Raw genomic sequence first — 18,592 nt, forward strand, 5'->3', positions numbered from 1 at the left:
TGACAGAGAGACAGACGAGGTCTTTATTGGGAGCCTCTGGGGGGGACCAGAGACCCCAGCACTCTAATCTTACAGAATGTTCAACTGAGGTCTTTGGGGGCACTGAAGGATCAAGATTGCCCACTGCTCTGTTCCTGCCCCTCTTGTCACCTGCAGCCCCAAGGTGAGTACCCCCCCCCCCCCGCCATGTCTCTCCATGCCCAGGAGCCCTCACCTCCTCAACAGCCAGCCCCCCCACCACAGCCTGACTCAACCATACACAACCCTCAGCTCCAGACACTCTCGCTGTTTCGCCCTCCTTCCTGGGGGAAAGGAACTCAGGAGTTCGGCTTTCGAAAGCCACAGTGTCCACAGCCCATGCTTCCCAGCACACGGGGCCCGCTCTGGGGCTCAGTCAACTTTCTGTCTCCAGGACTCAGACCCAAACAGCCGTGTTGATATCAAAGCCAGAAGGCGAGGGCTCCAGGGCCTTGGGGCAGCTGGCGGCAGGGCCTTCCCCGCGTCTGGGCTCTGCGGTGCCTGGGAAGGGGAACCGTCCAGGGCCCTTGGGATGGCTCCGCTTCTTGGCCTTGTGTGAGCGGGCGGCCCTGGGCTCAGAGGCCGTGGGGGTTGCCCAGCCCGGCTTCTCCTTCAGCAGCCTGTCCCGGTCCGGCCGCACGCTGCGCAGGAACTTCCTAAAGATGTTTGCTGTGAGAGAGAACCTGCGGCCCAGCTCCCGGGGCTGGCTCCTCTCCCCTTGGGGCTCCCCCATCTCCCCCTTCTCCGCCCCCTTCTCCAGCTCCGGCAGGTCCAGCCAGTTGCCCACCAGGTCCGCAAAGACGTTGTCCCCCAGCACCAGCGGCTGTCGGTTCCGGCCCCGGGACATCAACGTGGAGGTCCAGTCTTCAGGTTCCAGTGGCTCTGGCCCCGGCTGCGTGCGGCCCTGGTGCCCTGCAGGCTGTGCCCCGGGGAGGGGCCGCACACCGCACCCGCACGCGCTGCCAGGGGCCGGAAGCTCGGTGCTCAGAGGAAGACACCTGGAGGCGCAGTGGGCTGCGGCGGCCCAGCGAGCGGGCTCCGGCTGTGTTCCAGGGCTCCCTGGGCCACCTGGGGCTGTGCTCCCTGCAGAGATGTCCAGCCGTTCCAGCGCCGCCTGCACCTGGAGGAGCTTCAGTTCCTGCAGTGCACCCATCATGCAGTTCATCTGATCCTGCAAGTCATCGCCCACTTCCTTCATGGACACCTGCAGGGGGAGGGAAAGCTCAGGGCAGGCCGGTGAGCCTGGCGGGGCCGGAGGATGGGGAGCCATGGGGGTGGGAGCACCACCCTCACCACCAGGACCTAGAGCCCTCACTGCCCAAGCCCACGCCCGCGGGGTCACTCCAGCCTGCCCTAACCCCTCCATGGGGCCCAGCACAAAGCGAATCAGAGCTGGGAAAGGAGGTGCCTTAACGCTGACAGGTGCACCCCAGAAACACTAGTGGCAGCTGCACAGCCCTGAATATATGGACACGGAGATCAGCTCGTCTACCTTTGGGCTCACCAGGCCATGAGGAGGTGGCCAGTCTTGTTGCCACTGTACAGATGAGGGAGTGAAGCCCATCAGTGACTTGCTCAGGGTTACATGGATGATAAGAGGTGGAGCTGAGGGTGCTTCGAGGGTGCACAGAGTTGTGCCGGGCACCTTTGGCCTTTCCCACGCCCGTGCTCCTCCTCTCTGGAGCCTCCCCAACGCTGACCACCCCCAATGCTAACCAGGGCGAAGCCGCGACAGTTGGGAGCATTCACCCCATGACAGGAAGGGAGCTGAGGGCCCTCTGGGCACCACCTCTTATGATCTTCCTATAAATCCTACAAGGCTGCTCTTACTGTCCTTATTTTAATGAGGTAACGGGGGGGGGGGGGGGGGGGGGGGAGGAGGGGAGCGGGGGGGGGGGGTGAGGTCACCTGCCTGAGGTCACAGCTCACCCTCCTGGGACACAAGCAGCCCCACTTGGAATGCTACCAAGCGCTGACTACTTCACATGGCTGGCCCTGGCGTGGGCTTTGGGGCCCCTTTGTCTCCCCCAGGGCAGCAGAGGAGGCAGAGGGACAGGAAGGCAGGACAGGGAGCTCAGATTCCCAAAGACAAAGAGTAGGCCTGGGCCTCCTTCCCTGTGCACACCTGGCTAGTCAGGAGGGAGACAAGGTGCCCAGAGCACCATGAGCAGCAGCTCTCCCTGCAGCAGTCCTCCTCGCCCCTTCCCTGCCTCCCAAACACCTGCTCTCCTCCAGCGACTCCAGTGCTCCTTCTGTCCACCTCCCATACTCAGGCCAGGAGTGGAGACAGGGAAGTCAGCCTCCCAGCCTCCCATAGGCATCTGAGGCCTGGGGCCCAGGTGGCAGCTGGAAGAGGCTGAGAGGGTGAGGGCCGTGCATGGGGGCCACGCATGGCAGCCGTGCAGGGACTGCTGCTCTGATGACATTCTTGTCCCAGTGGCCTGGGTCCTGCCGGCTCCTGCCCAGGATCTGCTCTGCTCCCAACAGCACACCCAGCGGGAGGGGACCAGCTATCTCTGAAGCTCCCCCAGGGACCCACTGGGATCATCTCACCCCCAGCCTTGTCCTAATGCATGGAACCAAGCCCACGGGTGCAGAGGTGGGGGGTCAGGATGGCAGGCACACGGATGCTGAGGACTGCCCTGGCAGGTGACCCCCTTAGGCTGTGGGGTCAGGGCCCCCCCCTGCCAATGCAGCCAGTGCAGTGTAGGGGACGGGGGATGGGACTGAGTCAGCCACACCGACTGCCCAGGGACTAATGTCCCTGAAGGCAAGGACAGCTTTGCTGGGTGGTGGCTGTAGGCCACGGTGATCCTGGGACAGGCCAGATGGCCCAGGCAAGTGGCAGCTGCAGCAGCAAGGGACACAGCCTGGGAGGCGGCTGTGCCTGTGGACAGCCCCCTGCTCTGACCCCTCTGGGTTCCAGCCTGCTGACCCCTTCTCCTTTGGAGGCTGCTGGCCTGCAACTGGGAAGACCCAGGGCAGAGTTGTGGAGAAGGAGACCCAAAGCCTCAAACCACAGTCCTTGAGCTCTCTGCCTGCCATCTGCTTCTCTGATCCCCTTCCCTTGTCACCTCAACCCGGACCTCAGAGCTACTTTCGGCTTTTCCACTCAAGGCCCCTACTCGGGTCCCCAGATGCCTCACATCTGCTTTGCCATCTCCCGGAAGGAAGGCCCTTGGGCCACCAGGCCAGGCTTCCCAGGCCATGCCTGTGATCCCACCACCTGGAGGCCCATGTCTGTTCCCGTGCATGCCCCATGCTGCGTTGGAACCTTCTCGACGACAGCGATAGCTCACCGCCCCACCCCACCCCCATCTCTCGGTGCTGGCTTATACCACCCAGCCTCCTGCACATGTAAGTGCTCAGCGGTTCATGAAACGTTCAGGGAGCCTCCACCACTGAGGGCAGCGCCCAAGACCCACAAATTGTTACTGTCTCCCCAGGTCCTAGGGAGCAGGACCCTGCCTAGGACCCTGCCCCTGCCACACCCCCACAAAGCATGTATTGAGTACCACTGAATACCCAAGTCAGCTCTCCAGATGTGCTGCCCGCAGACAATGACGCACCCCACAGGCAGAAAGAGGCAAGGAGATGGCTAGTGGCTTCATTTCACCAACAGGCAAGGAGTCTGAGGCTTGCAGGCTTCCTTCCAGAAGGCTGAACACAGTCCAGGTCAGATCAGAGGCAGTGGGAGGAATGAAATGCCCTCATTCAATCTCTTCCAGTATGGAAAAATCCTGAGGAAATAACGCTGACATTTTGTACCCTTTTCCAGGGAGAATGACTGTGTGGGTATGTATGAATTTGGAGCCGCCCGTGAAACAGAAGCCCCATTTAGGTTAACAGGAGATGGAATTATACCCGGGTGGAAAGTAAGACTCTGTGTTGGTTAAGGTCTTGGGTTCTAGAGATAGAACGCACGGAGTTCAAATCCCCACTCTGCTCCACAGAAGCTGTGGGATCTGCCCTGGCGGTTTAAACTGCTGCTCACTTTCTCCGTTCTTCAAAATGGGAATGAGAATTTCTGCTTCCTAAAGCTCTGGCCAGCTGAGGTGACATAATGAGTGTGTACGCATGGCCCGGAGGGGAGTTCTTAGGGTTATCATAAGACTTCTAGGAACTTCCAGAACAGTTCTTCCTCGGGAGACCTTAACACACAGCAACGATAGGATCCTGTTCATCGGCTGGGTCCCATCAAGGAGGAACTTGTCTCTGTCCTGCTCCTTCTGTCCCAGCCACCCCTGCCCCCACAGAGTAAGAGCCCAAGAGGGAAAGGGAAACCCCACACCCTCTTGCCCATTCTCAGGCCGGCCTGGCTGTCCAGCCACCGTGCAGACACTGAGTGCAGAAGGCAGCTGTGGGAGGGAAGGCCAGAGGAGAAGGAAGTGTAGGAGAGGCAGTCGGGGAGGCAGGAGCATCAGCTGGGTCTCCACTGAGCAAGCTGCCTTTCCTGGCCCCAAGGGGAATGATGTCACCCAGGGAGAAAGAGCCAGAGGGCAAGCTTCTGTCTTGCTCTGGAGGGTGGGACCTTCTCAGATCCCAGGATTTCTCTTGCCTTCAGAACCTAAGAGGGAGCCGGGGAGGGGGGGTGGGGAGGAGGGAAGCAGAGGGGAGAGGCCTAATCAGAGAAGATCCCAAAGCAGAAATTGCCACTGCTAAATCCCAAACTCCGGGCTGTAGGGGGCTGAACTCTTCCCCAGCCTTCCAATGCCAGAGCTTCAGGCCCATCTTCAGGACAGGGCCCAATCACACCCAACCTGCCCTCAGGGGCCACTTGGAAAAGTCCTAAGAGGGTCTAACTGGTTCCGATTAGTCTGAGTGGGAGTGGATCTAACAGCCATCCCCCTCCCCACACCCCGTGCAGCCCTGGTCCCACTGATGTGCACACATGCCAGGGCTGACCGGTTCCACTCAACAGCACATCTGGGAGCGATTCCGTGTTGAAAAGCCCAGGAGGCTCTCACCACTGTCCTTGCCAACACCCCCTGCACCCACCCACCATCTCCTCCATCTGGGCACATCCTAGGCCTCGAAAAGTTTCATTCTAAAGCTGTTCTTCATGTCGTGCTTCAGGCTTTCCCACTGCAGTTCACACTTCTTCCGTGTAGGAGAGCTGGAAGGCCACTGGGCATGCACCCTCCGAGCATCTGTAAGGATCCCACGGAGTCCCAGCCGCCTAACCTGGAGCCCTCTGGCTATACAGTGATAAGCTCTGCCCTCTTGCTTTGTCAGATACCCCACTGTATGGATCAAGAAACAGGATCTACAGGGCCCCTGGGTGGCTCAGCGGCTGAGCATCTGCCTTGGCTCAGGGTGTGATCCTGGGTTCTGGGATTGAGTCCCATATTGGGCTCCCCGCAGGGAGCCTGCTTCTCCCTCTGCCTCTCTCTCTCTTTGTGTCTCTCATGAATAAATAAATATAATCTTGAAAGAAAGAAAGAAAGAAAGAAAGAAAGAAAGAAAGAAAGAAAGAAAGAAAGAGGCTCTGAGAAGTGGGTTTTCTTCCTCAGCACCCTTCCCTAGACTTCCTTTGCCATTTTCACCCTGTCTATGTATGACCTACATATTCCTACTTAATGTTTCGTGTAAAGCTAACTGCTGATATAAATAAATGTATTGGGGTAGGAACTTATATGAAATGCATATACTTGCCATAAACAGAACTTAACTATCTAAAACTCCAAGTTTGTCATCTGATGATCACTTGACATCACCTGGGCGCCTCCAGCGGAAAGACAGATCTACTGCCCGGGCCCCAAGGCGTATTGGTGGGAAGACTGGAACCCCAAGCCAGGCCCACAGAAAGGCCAATGGGCGTTCCAGGTCATCAGGATGTGGCTTCTCAGCCTCACCAGGCTGTTGTGAGAGGAGACCAGGATAGTTAATGCTACGGCAAAGTGGCAAAGCGCAGTTATCCTGGAGTGGGAGGGAGGAGGAGCGTGGAGCCTTGGAGGGTCATCAACACCCAATTCGGTTGCTTTCCACCGACAGCGCCTCTCCCCTGAATCACTTGGAGGAGGAAGGATGTGTCTGTTTGGAGCCAAAGGGGAAGACGCCACCAGAAAACAGATCCCCCACCCCACACCTGCAGCCCTGTGCCCTCCAGAGGTGGTGGGGTCAGCTGCCCAGGTAGAGCGCCGTCATCTGGGCACTCGCCTGGCCTGTGGGCAATGGGGGGGGCAGAGGGTGGGAGTGAGACGCCAGCATCCCCAGCAACCTTCCTGAGCCTCTCCTAGGTACCCCAATGGGTACCCCAGCTGTGCCGTCCAACCACCCATCTCACGCCCTCTCAGCTCCACCAGAACCCTTTGACACAGGCTCCAGCCTCGCCTGTTGCCCTGGCAGCATGCCCTGCCTCGCTGCCCCCGCCGCCCCGGGACTCACAAGACCCCCACACAGTTCCTTCAGCCCCTCTGGACGCTGCTAGGAGGTTCAGGGCCGGAAATGGGAAAAGCCCTGCTTCTGCCAATTGGCCTGTTCTCCTGTCCAGTGAATGGGGACCTTCAGGGTGCCCTGCTCTTGGCTGCAACGCGCGACAGGAAGGTAAAGCAGCAACTGTGCCAAGAGCTGGAGGAGGGTGGAGGGTAAAGAAAGAAGGAAGTGTGCAACGGATGAGCCCGCTCCTGACTGGAAGATCTATGGGGGGGCATATGCTGGGGCAAGGGGCAGCCACTGGAGGGGGCCAGTCCTGTCCCGCAGGGAGCTGGCATCCCCCAACCAGCAGCCGGTGTCAGCTCCTGTCCTCTGCGAGCCATCTGATGCAGACCTGCAGGGTCACCTTCCTCCTCTACTCTCTGCTCCAGGCCGTCACACTCCCCGGTGTGAGCTCTGTCATAACCACATAGCTCATCCTGCAGCCTCATCCTCCCCCGCCCTGCTGCCCCCCCCCCCCCCCCCCCCCCGCAACTCCCTCTTTACCTCTGAGACACTAGGGCACACCTCTCAGCAGGTTCCTCACAATGCTACAGAGAAGGGCAGGCTCTTGCACAGCACTCAAGGTCCCCATGGGCTGCTCTCAGCACCTCTCCCAGCCCCGATGCTCACCAACAACTCCACACAGGCCCATGTCCTCAGCCGAACTAAGGCAGTCTTCCAGCATCCCCGCTGCACGGCCCTCGAGGGCCCCACTACTTCCATCTCTGCCCATTGCTCCTGTTGCTTCATTATCTGCCTGGAATGCTATTTTCCTCCCATTCACTTCTCCGCTTATCCCTCAAGGTCAAGCTCAAACGCTACCTCTCCACAGAGTTTTCCCTGATCCCCTGGCTGGACATCATCTCTCCCTTCTCATAGCACTGTGCTTGGCCTTTCACGTAGCCCACACCCCCTACTTCTGTGCGGGGTTCATGCTTACATGTGCTGGTAAGTTCTGCAGTCACTGGCTAGATTTGAAGCCTGGCTCTGCCTCACCGGCTACAATCTTGGCCAAGTCACTTGACCCCCCCATGTCTCCTTTATAGAATGGGAATACTGGAAGTACAGCTTCTTCCAGTTACTCTGGCAAGTAAATGACATGACCCATTATGTGCTTGGTGTATCGGGGAGTGTCGACATCAACAGGTGGTATTTTTATTACCTCCCCCACTGGACAGCGAGTTCCCTGAAGGCAGGATTCCTGTCTGTGTATATTTGTGACCAAGTGCTCACGTCCGGTCAGGTGCTTTAAACATCAGATGAACTCCATTCATGTGTCCTGGAATGAGTGACTCGTGCACACCAGTGCGATGGACCTGTCAGGAGTGTGCTGTGTGCCTAAGACACAATGGGCCCTCTGTTGTGCACTGAGAATGGACAGCTGCCATTTCATCTTCACACTGGCTGCGTAAAGTGGGTGCTTTTAAAACCCCATTTTAGGGCAGCCCTGGTGGCTCAGCGGTTTAGCACCTGCCTTCAGCCCAGGGCGTGATCCTGGAGACCCCAGATCGAGTCCCATGTCAGGCTCTCCGCATGGAGCCTGCCTCTCTCTCTCTCTATCTCTCTGTCTCTCATGAATAAATAAAATCTTTAAAAAAAATAAAAAAAAATAAAACCCCATTTTAGGGGGGCCTGGGGCTCAAATGTGAAGCGTCTGCCTTTGGCTCAGGTCACGATGCCAGGGCCCTGGGATGGAGCCCCACATCCCCTGCACAGGGTCCCCTGCTTGGCAGGGAGCCTGCTGCCCCCTCTCCCTCTCCTGCTGCTCTGCCTACTTGTGTTTGCTCTCATGCGCTCTCTCTGCCAAATAAATGAATACAATTTTTGTAAAAATTAAAAATCCCATTTTACAGATGAGAAAAGCCCCCCTCACACAGGGGGCTTAAGTGATCTGCCTAGGTGACACAGAGCCAGGGGCTGAGTTCAAGCTGGCCTGCCCCCAAGTCCCACGCCCTCCCTCACTGGCCCCACCCTGTTCCTCCCCTTAGCTCTAAACACCAAAGGAGGCCACATTAGGAGATCCTTGGCAAAAGCTGTTTTCTGCCACAGGAAATCTGCTCTTTCGTCTCCAGAGATGAGGGCTGCTCCTCCTGTATCTCTTCTATCACCTTCTTTTGTCCTTATCTTGCTTCTAGGTCCTTGTCCTCCTCCGCAGGTCAGAACCTCCTGAACTTGTGGCCATTCCTGGCTAGATAAACGCCTTCTAGGAATACCAAATTGTCCTACAAGGACCATCTCTGACCCCCAGAGAAGTCCCTCTGCTGCCTCATCATGCGTCAGTCAGCTAGGACAGGCCTTACAGAAGCTGGCCTCCATCAACCTCCTCCTCCTCAACAAAGCCCTCCCGGCCTGGATAGACTTCATGAGCCCCTATCACTCGGCCTTTACACGCTCTATGTGCTCTACACTGACACTGACTCATGAGGAACACCCTATGAGCATCTTACATCTGCGGCTTCTGTGTTCCTGTGTCTACCCCATTTGTTGGAAGCCCTCAAGAGAGCAGTGTGTAAGAACAGCTGGTCCCAAGGCCTTGTGTTCATGCAGGGCCTCTCTCTGGCAGCTGGAGGGGAGAGAGAGATGCTCCCTACTGAGCTGTTAAGCCCTGACCCCCTCCTAATGAGGAAGTGTGTCAGCCCTTACTACTCTCCTGCCATGTGTCATCCCTAAAATGGATCCCTGTCCCCTTCCAGGCAGGGGGAAGGTTCTCTAGACACCAGCCTAACTGAGCCAGGATCCCCAACCCTTAGCCACTCCACAGTGCTCACTTGTTATAGTGCACATTGTCGGCTCCGAGAAATTGAGGAATTCTGCTACTTTGGTTTTCAGGAACCCACACTCCTTGACTAGATTTTCTGGGCCAAGGATGGGGCCAGGATGCAGGAGGGAGACACAGAATACCCTTCACAAAAATAATTTCACAACCTGTTAATGTTTCCTTTTCCAGCAGGTTAACCCGGTTATCTGTAGAACGCAGGCATCTGGAAGGGATTTAGTGGCATAAATGAACGTGGACCCTGACTGGTATCACGAATGTCACTCCTGAGCACATACTAACTTGAGGCAAAGCCGTCAACGCAGTCCTCCTCTACCTGGGATAACACACGGGCCCCACTGCCTGCCCCCACCCTCACAAGCTCATGACACACAGTATGCTTTTCCCATCCCATTGCAGGCCTGAGTTCTGAATAAAATCTTCCCAACCGCCCCCGACCCAACCAAAAAAAAAAAAAAAAATCTTCCCACTCTAGTCACAAACAAGCTGCACCGAAGTCAATCCCCACAGCCTTCAGAGAAGCCAAAGGGCTGAGCCTGGGCTAACCAACTCAAAGCTCTACTTTCCTCTTCATCCCACCAAGGAAAACTGAGGCACTGAGATTCGGTTCAGTTACCTAAGCACTAGGCTGAGGTGTTGGGGAGCAAAGGAGACTCTAATTCCTGTCACTTGCTCTGTTTTATTTCTGGGCAGCCTGGCACTGGGGAGGAGGCGGAGCACCCAGGAGTGGGGGAGGCGAGGGTGCCGAGATCTCCCATCTGAGTGTCATTCTGGGCCTCAGGCCAGGCATTTGGCTTCCTCTCCAAAAGAGTCAAAGGCTGAAACTGCTCAGACAAAGGGCCAAATGAAAGCTAATGGGGAACTCGGTGACTTCAGCCTCTCCCCTTCCTTCTCCTGGGGACGGGGGCTCAAGTCTTTGGCAGGAGAGGGTGCAAATCAAGACCTGGAGCTCAGTTCCGTGCAGATTCCTATTTGCCTTTTTTATTCTCCTGGCATCCACAGACTGTCTTCCTCCCCTCAACCCCTCCCACCTAGGGTGCTATAAAAAATGCAAATCAGTAGGATCTTAAAATTCAAGCCTATGCCAGGAACACCCACAAACCCTCTATTAAGGCAGATCCTGAGGTGGGTGGTGTGGTCCCAGATTCCAAGCATAAAAAGAGAACTCTATTAGATTTTTTTTTCAGCATGGGCCTTGGACTTCAGACATTATCTGTGATGACCTTGACTTTTCTTTCTGGTAGTGGACAAATGAATGGGAAGAGTCAGAGCTGGGGCGGGGGGTGCTGGGCTGACCATCCCCAAACCAACATGGGAACTGCGGGAAAACTAGCAGGGGACGGCACCTGGTGGAGACTCCTGCATCCCTCACTGAAGCTGCACTTCTCTGAGTAACTTTCCCATCTGGGTGTCACCACAAAAAGGGATTGAGGAGGAAGGCCCAGGGAAGTGACCTTTGCCCTGAGAAGGCAGAGTCTGCAGTGGAACAGACAGGACAAGTGCCTGCGGGCCTTGACCAGGAAGCGGCGGTGAGAACACCTGCTCTGCAAGCTGCCCGGCCCCCAGACTGGCCCCTGATACCGCTGCCAAGTTCTGTGGTGGTGAGAGGAGGAGGACAGAGCCTGCAGGAGGGAGAGGCTGTCATGGGATCTGTGGAGCCAGGTCTGCTGCTGGGAGCCTGGGTGCGGGCGCCCGGCTCTGGAAAGTGGGAGGAAGAAGAGTGAAGAGAGAAAGTAAAGGAACAAAAGGAGGCAGAGGCAAAATCTCCGGAGGGAGCCGGCGGAGAGAGCGGCGGGGGCGGGGGCAAGGTCTCGGGCCTGCCCATCTGTGAGTTCGGATGGGCGCAGGGGCAAGGCGGCAGGTGTGCGGGGGGGGGGGGGGGGGGGGGTCCGTGGAGTTGGTGCGGAGCCGCCTGACATAGGGCTTCGGGGCGCCCGTCCCCTCACTTGGGCTCCCCGGGCCGCCCTCCGCGAGCTCCCCGCGCACCCCCGGCCGCCCGCCCCGCCGCCTGGCTCGCGCTCTGCCCGGCGGCGCCCTCCTCCGGCGCGGGCCTCCCCCGCCCCTGCAGCCGCCGGCCCCTCCCCGCGGTCCCCGCGGCCGCGCCGGCTCTGCCCCGGGCCGCCTCGGCAGCGTCCTCCGCGGGGGCGCCCCGCCTCTCCCCGCCTTCTCTGGGCGCCTTTCGCTCCGGGTTTGGGCGGCCCGGTCGCCGTCGCGGGCTCCCGTCGGCCTCGGCCCGCAACCCTCGGCTCCGAGTCCCCCCGCGGCCCGCGCCCGCCCTCCCGGCGGCCTCCCTCCGCCCGCGCCCGCGCCCGCGCCCGCCCCGGCTCCAGGGCCCCCGGCGGGGCCAGGTGCCGTCGGGGCGCAGCAGCCCTCCCGGCCCCGCCGCCCGCCCCGCCGCCCGCCGCCCGCGCGCTCTCACCAGCTCCTGCTTGAGGCGCCGCAAGTAGCAGTCCATGGCCCCGCGGCTCCCCAGAGCGGCCCGCGCTGCACCAGCCGAGCCCCGGCGCCCCGGCCGGCCTCGGAGCGGCTGCCCCAGCGCTCGCGGCGCGGTCCGTGCGGGGGCGGAGGGAAAGTGGGGCCGCCTATGGGAGTTCAGGGGGGCCGCCTGCAGCCAATGAGACGGGCGCAGGGGGGCGCAGGGGGGCGGCGGCGGCGGGCCCCGAGGCGGGGGGCGGGGGGCGGGCGGCGGGCGGCGGGCGCCTGGCCCCGGGCGCGGCGGGGGGAGCGGGCCGCGGGCCTCCGCCGACGCCCCCACAGAGCACGTGGTCCCTGTGCGGCCGCGGGGCGGCACCGGGCAGCGGGCTCCGTGAGGGGCCGGGAGCCTTCGTCTCAACCCTGCTTCCAAACTCCCATCAGAAAAGGAACGTCCTCCGCCCGAGCAGCCAGGCAGCTGCCGTCCGGACCCTGGAAGTGGGCCGGCGTCGGCAGGTTTGGGTCCCCCGCCTGCTGGTGCGGGGTCCCCGCGGCCGGGCCCTCCGGGTGCAGCTGCGGAGCCGCCGCTCGGCCCCTCGCTGGCGAGCGCAGACGCGAGGTAGGGGCTCCGCGGACCCCGCGCGGGGGGTGCGCCTGGCGACGCTGAATCCGGACCGGAGAGACCTCTGCCCTCCGGAACACGCGTGGGGTAAGGGAAGGCGAGGGATGGGACACGTGGGAACAAACAAACAGTAGTCTCAGGTGGTGGTTCGTTGTGCAGGAAACGGTAATGGGGCGGGAGCTGCTTCAGTAGGGCGGGCGGAAAGGGAGGAATCGGCCCTTCTCCTCCCAGTACTTCCCTTTCCAGGGTCACTGAGCCTGACTCTTGCTCGGGGACGGGGACGGGGACGGGGACGGGGGGACTCAGAGTTGCTCCGATTCTATTCAGCGGACACCGCCCGGACCCCGGTCCCCTCCCGGCGTCCCGACGCCGCGCCTCCCGCCCCGGCCCGCAGGGGGCGCTGTGGCAGAACCCCCGAGTAATCAGAGGAATCAGCGACGTGCGGTTTCAAGGTGATTAACGGAAGAACGTTTGCCCCAGGTGCAATTTGCTGTCTCCGTGGCGGAACCGTGCAGATGCGGGAAGAAGGGGCAGAAAATGCAGGCGCTGCGGTCGTATCGCTCCTCGTTAGCAAAGAGTGCCCCTCCCGCTTACTACTGAAAGGCAGGAGAGAGGCAGGAAGGATACAAATGAGCATCTTCAGAAGGGAGCCTGCAGAGCCCATTTGGATGCCTCCGCATCACCCTGGGTCCATGGGTACAGGGGACCTTCCTTGCCCGTGTCTTTGGGCCTCTTTCTGAGTCCTCCCGCTTCGGACGAAGCAGCAACAGCGGTACCCGCAGGATCGAGAAAAGAAAGAAGAAGCGTAGGTGGGTCAGAATTCATTCAGTCTGAGGTCTGTGTTTCCGTGGCCTCTTGCCAAGCCCGGGGACCCGCGCTCCTTTCGCTATCCCTGCTCAGGATCCGGCGGCGGCCTCGTCAAGCAGAGAACCCGAGGGCCGCAGGACGGAGCCGAGAATCTTCTCTGGCGTTCCGAGCTACGAAGCCTGACATCTCAGGTCCTTCTGCTCTCCGGGGCAGTAGGTTACCGGGCAGTCGGGCCCGCGGGTCCTCTGGGCTCCGTGCAAGGCCCAGCCCGGCGGCTTCCTCGCACTTGGGAGCCCGAGATCCCCAGGAGGGTGGATGCCTTTCCGTGGGGCCCCAGGTGTGTTCACAGTGGAACCCACCCCCAAGGATGGAGCTGCGGTTCCCAGACTGACTGAACCATTTCTGGAGTTGAATCTCCCAGGATTCTGATTGAAAGGGGGATCTGGCCACTATCATAACCCATACATTCTCTTATACTGAGAGAAACACCACAAAAGGGTTCCCCACCCCTGTGGGCCTTGCCCACTGTTAGAGCTCAGCACCCAGCACAGTGGCAGCAGAAGAAGGCAGCCAAGAAACATTTGTGGGTCTGTGGTTGAAGTAGTCTTTAGTGGCAGGTGTAAGCCCCAGCTTCTCCACCCCTGAGAGCTCCGGGACTGGAATCCTCTTGCATGGCCACAGTTCAAACTCCAAGAGATGCACGCAGGCTGATCTCCTGGTAAGAACCTTAGGCTGAGTGGTTAGCACCCCTAACCTGCTGACAGCACAGCCCAACATGCACAAATGCTTTCCTTTTACTGGCCTCAGCTTCCCTTGCTTATAGGTAAACCCATGTGAGCCTGACACTTTTATACTCCCTACAAAACACTGTTTTGACAACAATCTTTGCAGTAGTCAGGACAAGAGGAATCCCACCTCAGAGATAAAGAATATATTGTTAGCACAGCCAGATTGCATTCCATCCACTTAAAAACAAATCCCATTTTTAACTAAAGTATGGGCTCCCTGGGTGGTGCAGCGGTTTAGCATCTGCCTTTGGCCCAGGGCGTGATCCTGGAGCCCCGGGATCGAATCCCACGTCGGGCTCCCGGTGCATGGAGCCTGCTTCTCCCTCTGCCTGTGTCTCTGCCTCTCTCTCTCTCTCTCTCTCTCATGAATAAATAGAAATTTTTAAAAAATAAAGTATAATTGACATAATATGCCAGTTTCAGGCGTATGACACAGTGATACAACAATTTTACACATTACGAAACCCATCTACTTTTAAGGTCAGGAGATGGAAAGAAAAAAAAAATTGATGACCATAATCTCAGTGCAATGCTCCAAAGAGAGGTCCCAGGCAAGTCAGAGGTCTATTACTTTGTGGTTCCCACAGGATTCTGGAAGAAAATGGGTGTCAAACCCTTAAGTCCTTTCACAATGTTGGGCCATTGCAAACTCGCCCTTGAGGAGGCTGACACTGCACCAGGGTGCATGGGGCTGTGTGTTACCTTGCTTCTGAAGAGGTAGCTCTGTCTTCTGGGCAGAGCAGAAGGCAGCAGGAAAAAGGACTGCTTCCCATTTTTCTTTCTTTCTTTTTTTCTTTCTTTCTTTCTTTCTTTCTTTCTTTCTTTCTTTTTTCTTTCTTTCTTTCTTTCTTTCTTTCTTTCTCTCTCTTTTTTGTTTTTTTTTTTTTTTAAGGGCTTAAGTGGTGGAGAATAAAGCCTGTTGCCATAGTTATATAAACATGAGTAGATATTCCTAGGCTGAGGACAGGGGATGGGGGACATGATTCATTCTTGCTGAAGAAGAATCAAATAGTTCAACCTCCTCTCTACTGTCCCCCAAAAGTCAGCCTGGAGGGAGGATGAGATTATCTCTGACATTGGCTGCAAACACACTTTTCTCAAAGCCATCCAGAGCTGGGGTGGAACCCTCTGGAAGGCAGCTCAGCATTTGCCCTCTGCTGGTGGGGATTCCTGTGTGGCGAGTACTTGTCCTGAGGGAGAGGGTAAAGCTTCTGGAAATGGTGTCTTAAGGGTATCAAACTCATGGGGTTTTCCCAGCCCAGTCAGGGAGGGTGGCCCCCTTTGTCCCAGTGCCAAAGCCTGGAGGTCCTGGCACCAACGACTGAGCTCAAAGGGAGAGGCAGAACCAGTTGTGTCCCAACAGAGCTCGCATCCTAAACTAAACAATGGAAATGCTGCTGCTCTACTGGCTCTATTTCCTGTGGCCCTCACCTGGAGGTCCCCACCCATGGCGTCCCTGCCAGCTCTGGAAGGTGTATCCCTGGGCGAAGCAGTGCCCATCTCCACTGGCAGCAGAAGAGCCGAGGAGCTCACACTGACATGAGGAGAGACACATGTGGCCACATGCAGTCTGGAAGCTTCATCAAACATAGGCCTTCCAAGAGGGAGGTCCACACCCCCACTACCCTCCTGCCTCCACCTCCCGTGCCTGCCAGCAGCCATCCCCAGCCTCCTCCCTGCTCCTCCACACCTCCAGAGCACCAACAGGAAAGGCTGACCCTAGAGATAAACATGTGCCATTGGAATGTGTTCAGATGTCACTGCCGAGCTGTGTCTCCCCAGGCAGAGGACCTTGCCTGGCAGGCAGGTCTGCAGGTGCTGAGCAGAGACTACGTGTCTGAGAGTGCACACAGCTGGATGGCGGGGACAGCACTGGAGTGAGGCCTAGCTACTCTCAGAAGGCTCTAACTCCTAGCTTGAATCCTCCATCCACCTCAGACGGGGCCCTGGGCTCCTCTGTCTCCCACAATCCTAATTCCAGGGGAGATGGCAGAGGGACCACATGGCCTATATGCTGGGAGGTCTCTGGGTTCCAAAGGAAAGATTCACTTTGGATTTTATCTATTTATTTGAGAGAGAGAGAGAGGAGAGAGAGGAGAGAGAGAGAGAGAGAACAAGCAGGGGGGTGGAGCAGAGGGAGAGGGAGAAGCAGAACCCTGTCTGAGCAGGGAGCCTGACATGGGTCTCCATCCCAGGACCCAGAGATCATGACCTGAGCCGAACAAAGGCAGACACTCAACCACTGAGCCACCTGGGCGTCCCAGCTTTCATGTCTTTAAACATGGAGTGCTCTTTTCCCCACTTACAGACAGAGCAGCTGAGGCTCAAGGAGATTGTTCTGTATGGTGATGGAAGGAACAAGAGCTCCCAGTTCCCTCTTTTCTACTACCCACGCTGCTGGAAGAGGAAAGATGTGCCCTGGGCTGGGCTACCAGAGATGCTACAGTCCATGAGGGCATTAGGCTCCCCATCTGCAAACCCCACCGTCCACATAGTGCCATCCCAGGCACCACTCTCAGCCTCCATTTCTGTCCAGTCACTGGCCTGCAAGACCAGGCCATCAGTGGTGCAGATGCTAAAATGTGTTCAGAGGGCATGGAAGGAAGGTGTTGGAGGAAGAAGTAGCAGTCTGTGACTTTGGGAAAGCTCCATGTATGAATGTGCTGTCTCTCCTGAACAACTCAGAGGGAACCGCCTTGTGCAAAGTTAGAGCAGCCCAAACAACGAATCATTATCTAGACCAGGCTTAGTGTGGGCTGCTACCAAGCCGTACCTGGAATTATTTGTAGCTATGGGTCTCCTGCTTATGGTGCCTAAGCAATGGTCTCATTGCTACTCGGGAAGCGAATATTTCCATTTTGCACACATTTACTGGAAAAGCAAATATTTTTCAACTGCAAAGAACACCTAAAGAATGTCAGGGCACAGCTAAGGGAAATGCTTATACAATTTGTGCAGACTGGCCCTGGTAGACACAGATTGCAGGGAAAAGGAGAGGGACCCATTCTCAGGACTCCCCTGGGGACATTCTGCCCCAGCTGACTCCCTGGAGGCCCAGTGCCGGTCCCATCCCCATGGCCTTACCTACTGTGGCTGGCTGCTCAGAGCGCACGCTCCTCTCCCTGCCAGCTTCTGGTAGCTGTGGGCAAATCCAGAGCTTGGCAGCCTGCCAGGGAGAGACTTGTTAGCAAGATAAGAAGGAAGGCTACCTGCTTCTCCTCCTAGGCCATGGGGCAGGGAGAAAAAGAGGGCACATGTCAGGGATGGCTTACTGCACCAGACTGGCTCCTAAGAGGCTTTGGCTTTGGGTCTTCTGCAGGGGCCAGAGAGCTGTCCTGGCCTTGATCAGATGGCGGCCCTGGGCTGTGGCCGGAGACCCTGAGGGCAGCCTGGGCTGGGGTGACGGCCGCTGCTGGAAGGGCTTCTGCCTGACCAGAGAGGAAGATGCTCTCCCTTGGGTCCTGTGGGGTGTGGGTGGGCAATGGCTCCCAGCAGCTGCAGTCTACACCAAGAGAAAGCTTCGAGGCCCAAAGTGGAATGGCAATGAGGCCAGGAGACACATGTCATCACTTCACAAATGAAGATGCATTTTAAAGAGGAGGCACTGAACGAGCAAAGGGGTGTGGGTTTTTAATGCCCCCTCCTCCCGCCTTTGGACAGATTTTCTTAGCTGTGATTATTCCCCATGAATCATCACCCATAGGAAGTGACTGAAGCATTGGAGAGTGAATAATGAATCCCCTAAATGGTTTTTTGTGTCTCTGCCTGGAGCATTTTGGAAATAGCTTGCATTTTCATCTTTCTGACTTGGAATCAAAGAGTTTTTGGAGCTGAGGATGACCTTATGGAGAATCAGGGGACCATGACCTCATGGGGAGACCAGAAGTTAAGACATGTGTGTCCGAACCTCCAGGCTGGCAGTAAAAATAGGGCTTGCTAACATCTATGGAGTGTATCAGGTGCTCAACTATTCTTCTCAAAGCCTCAGAGGCAGAGGCTTCTGTTGCCTCTATTCTGCAGTTGAGGAAGGAGCTGAGGAGCCAAAACTCCCCTAGGGTCACCAGGAGGCTCTGGCTCCTGCCGCAGAACCCATGCTCTCCCTCTCTGTCACTCCACCGCCTTGCCCCAGGGCCTCACACAAGTAATTCAACCTCTTTGGGTCTCAGTTTTCACCTCTGTGATCTTTAAAATTTAAAAACTCTGACCAAAGTCTGCATTTCTGGCCCATGCGTATGACTTGCAGGTCAGGAAAGCGCAGCACAGAAATCTGAGTGAGTTGCCCTAGTAGACTGGAGACGTTGGCTCTGCGTGGGGCCGGTGACAGCAGCAGGCATGAGTTCAGAGGGCTGGATATTTGTCTAAGTACCTCCGACCTGCCTGTCTGCCTGCCGTTTCCTAGCTTTCTCAGGTCAGAGGCGGGAATCAGAGTCCCTCGGGAAGCAGAGACACAGAGCAGGGTGATGCCGACCTGGCGTGGTACATACATACTCTGCCAGTGGGTGATGGCGACAAGGAACGTCCTCATCAAGCAAATGTTACCCCAGGTGCCAACTCTCACCCCGAGTCCTCCATGGCGGCAGTGGTTGCAGGGTGCCCCTGCAGTGCCTGCTGGCAATCAGTGTGCACCAGCGTCACTGGCATCCCCATCCTGGGTCCTCCTTATGGAAACAGAGATTGGGGAGGGCTGGACATGTTGATGAACACATGGTTGGCATGTGCCCGAGGTGGAAATGAGGGCATTATGGCTGAGGC

The 18,592-nt window shown here is 57.6% G+C and overlaps 2 protein-coding genes across 7 annotated transcripts in view; one reads left to right on the forward strand and one right to left on the reverse strand.

Annotated features, from left to right (window-relative positions):
• INKA2 (inka box actin regulator 2) lies at window positions 1–11,766 on the reverse strand. Of its 3 annotated transcripts, none has more exons than XM_072766458.1 (3): window positions 11,631–11,766; window positions 3,588–4,585; window positions 1–1,222 (listed from the first exon to the last, which is right to left on the reverse strand). In XM_072766458.1, exons 2-3 carry the CDS (start codon window positions 3,627–3,629, stop codon window positions 416–418), a joined length of 849 nt encoding a protein of 282 aa, XP_072622559.1. In that variant the 5' UTR covers window positions 3,630–4,585; window positions 11,631–11,766; the 3' UTR covers window positions 1–415. The 3 variants fall into 3 exon arrangements, with proteins under 3 accessions (XP_072622559.1, XP_072622560.1, XP_072622558.1); XM_072766459.1 differs by having other exon boundaries at window positions 3,544–4,585; window positions 11,631–11,746; XM_072766457.1 differs by having other exon boundaries at window positions 132–1,222; window positions 3,588–3,758; window positions 11,631–11,762.
• The window catches only part of DDX20 (DEAD-box helicase 20), a 26,534-nt gene continuing 18,334 nt past the window's right edge, over window positions 10,393–18,592 (forward strand). Inside the window, exons 1-3 of one of the 4 annotated variants that reach the window (XM_072766452.1) lie at window positions 10,842–11,038; window positions 12,068–12,332; window positions 12,726–13,054. The gene's annotated coding sequence lies outside the window, so the exon portion shown is untranslated. Of the gene's footprint in view, window positions 11,039–11,940; window positions 12,333–12,725; window positions 13,055–18,592 lie in introns of those variants that run through there. The other 3 variants (XM_072766454.1, XM_025983340.2, XM_072766453.1) reach the window with 3 other exon arrangements.

This window comes from Vulpes vulpes, chromosome 8, assembly GCF_048418805.1.
Source record: "Vulpes vulpes isolate BD-2025 chromosome 8, VulVul3, whole genome shotgun sequence".
In the NCBI taxonomy this organism is placed as follows: domain Eukaryota; kingdom Metazoa; phylum Chordata; class Mammalia; order Carnivora; family Canidae; genus Vulpes; species Vulpes vulpes.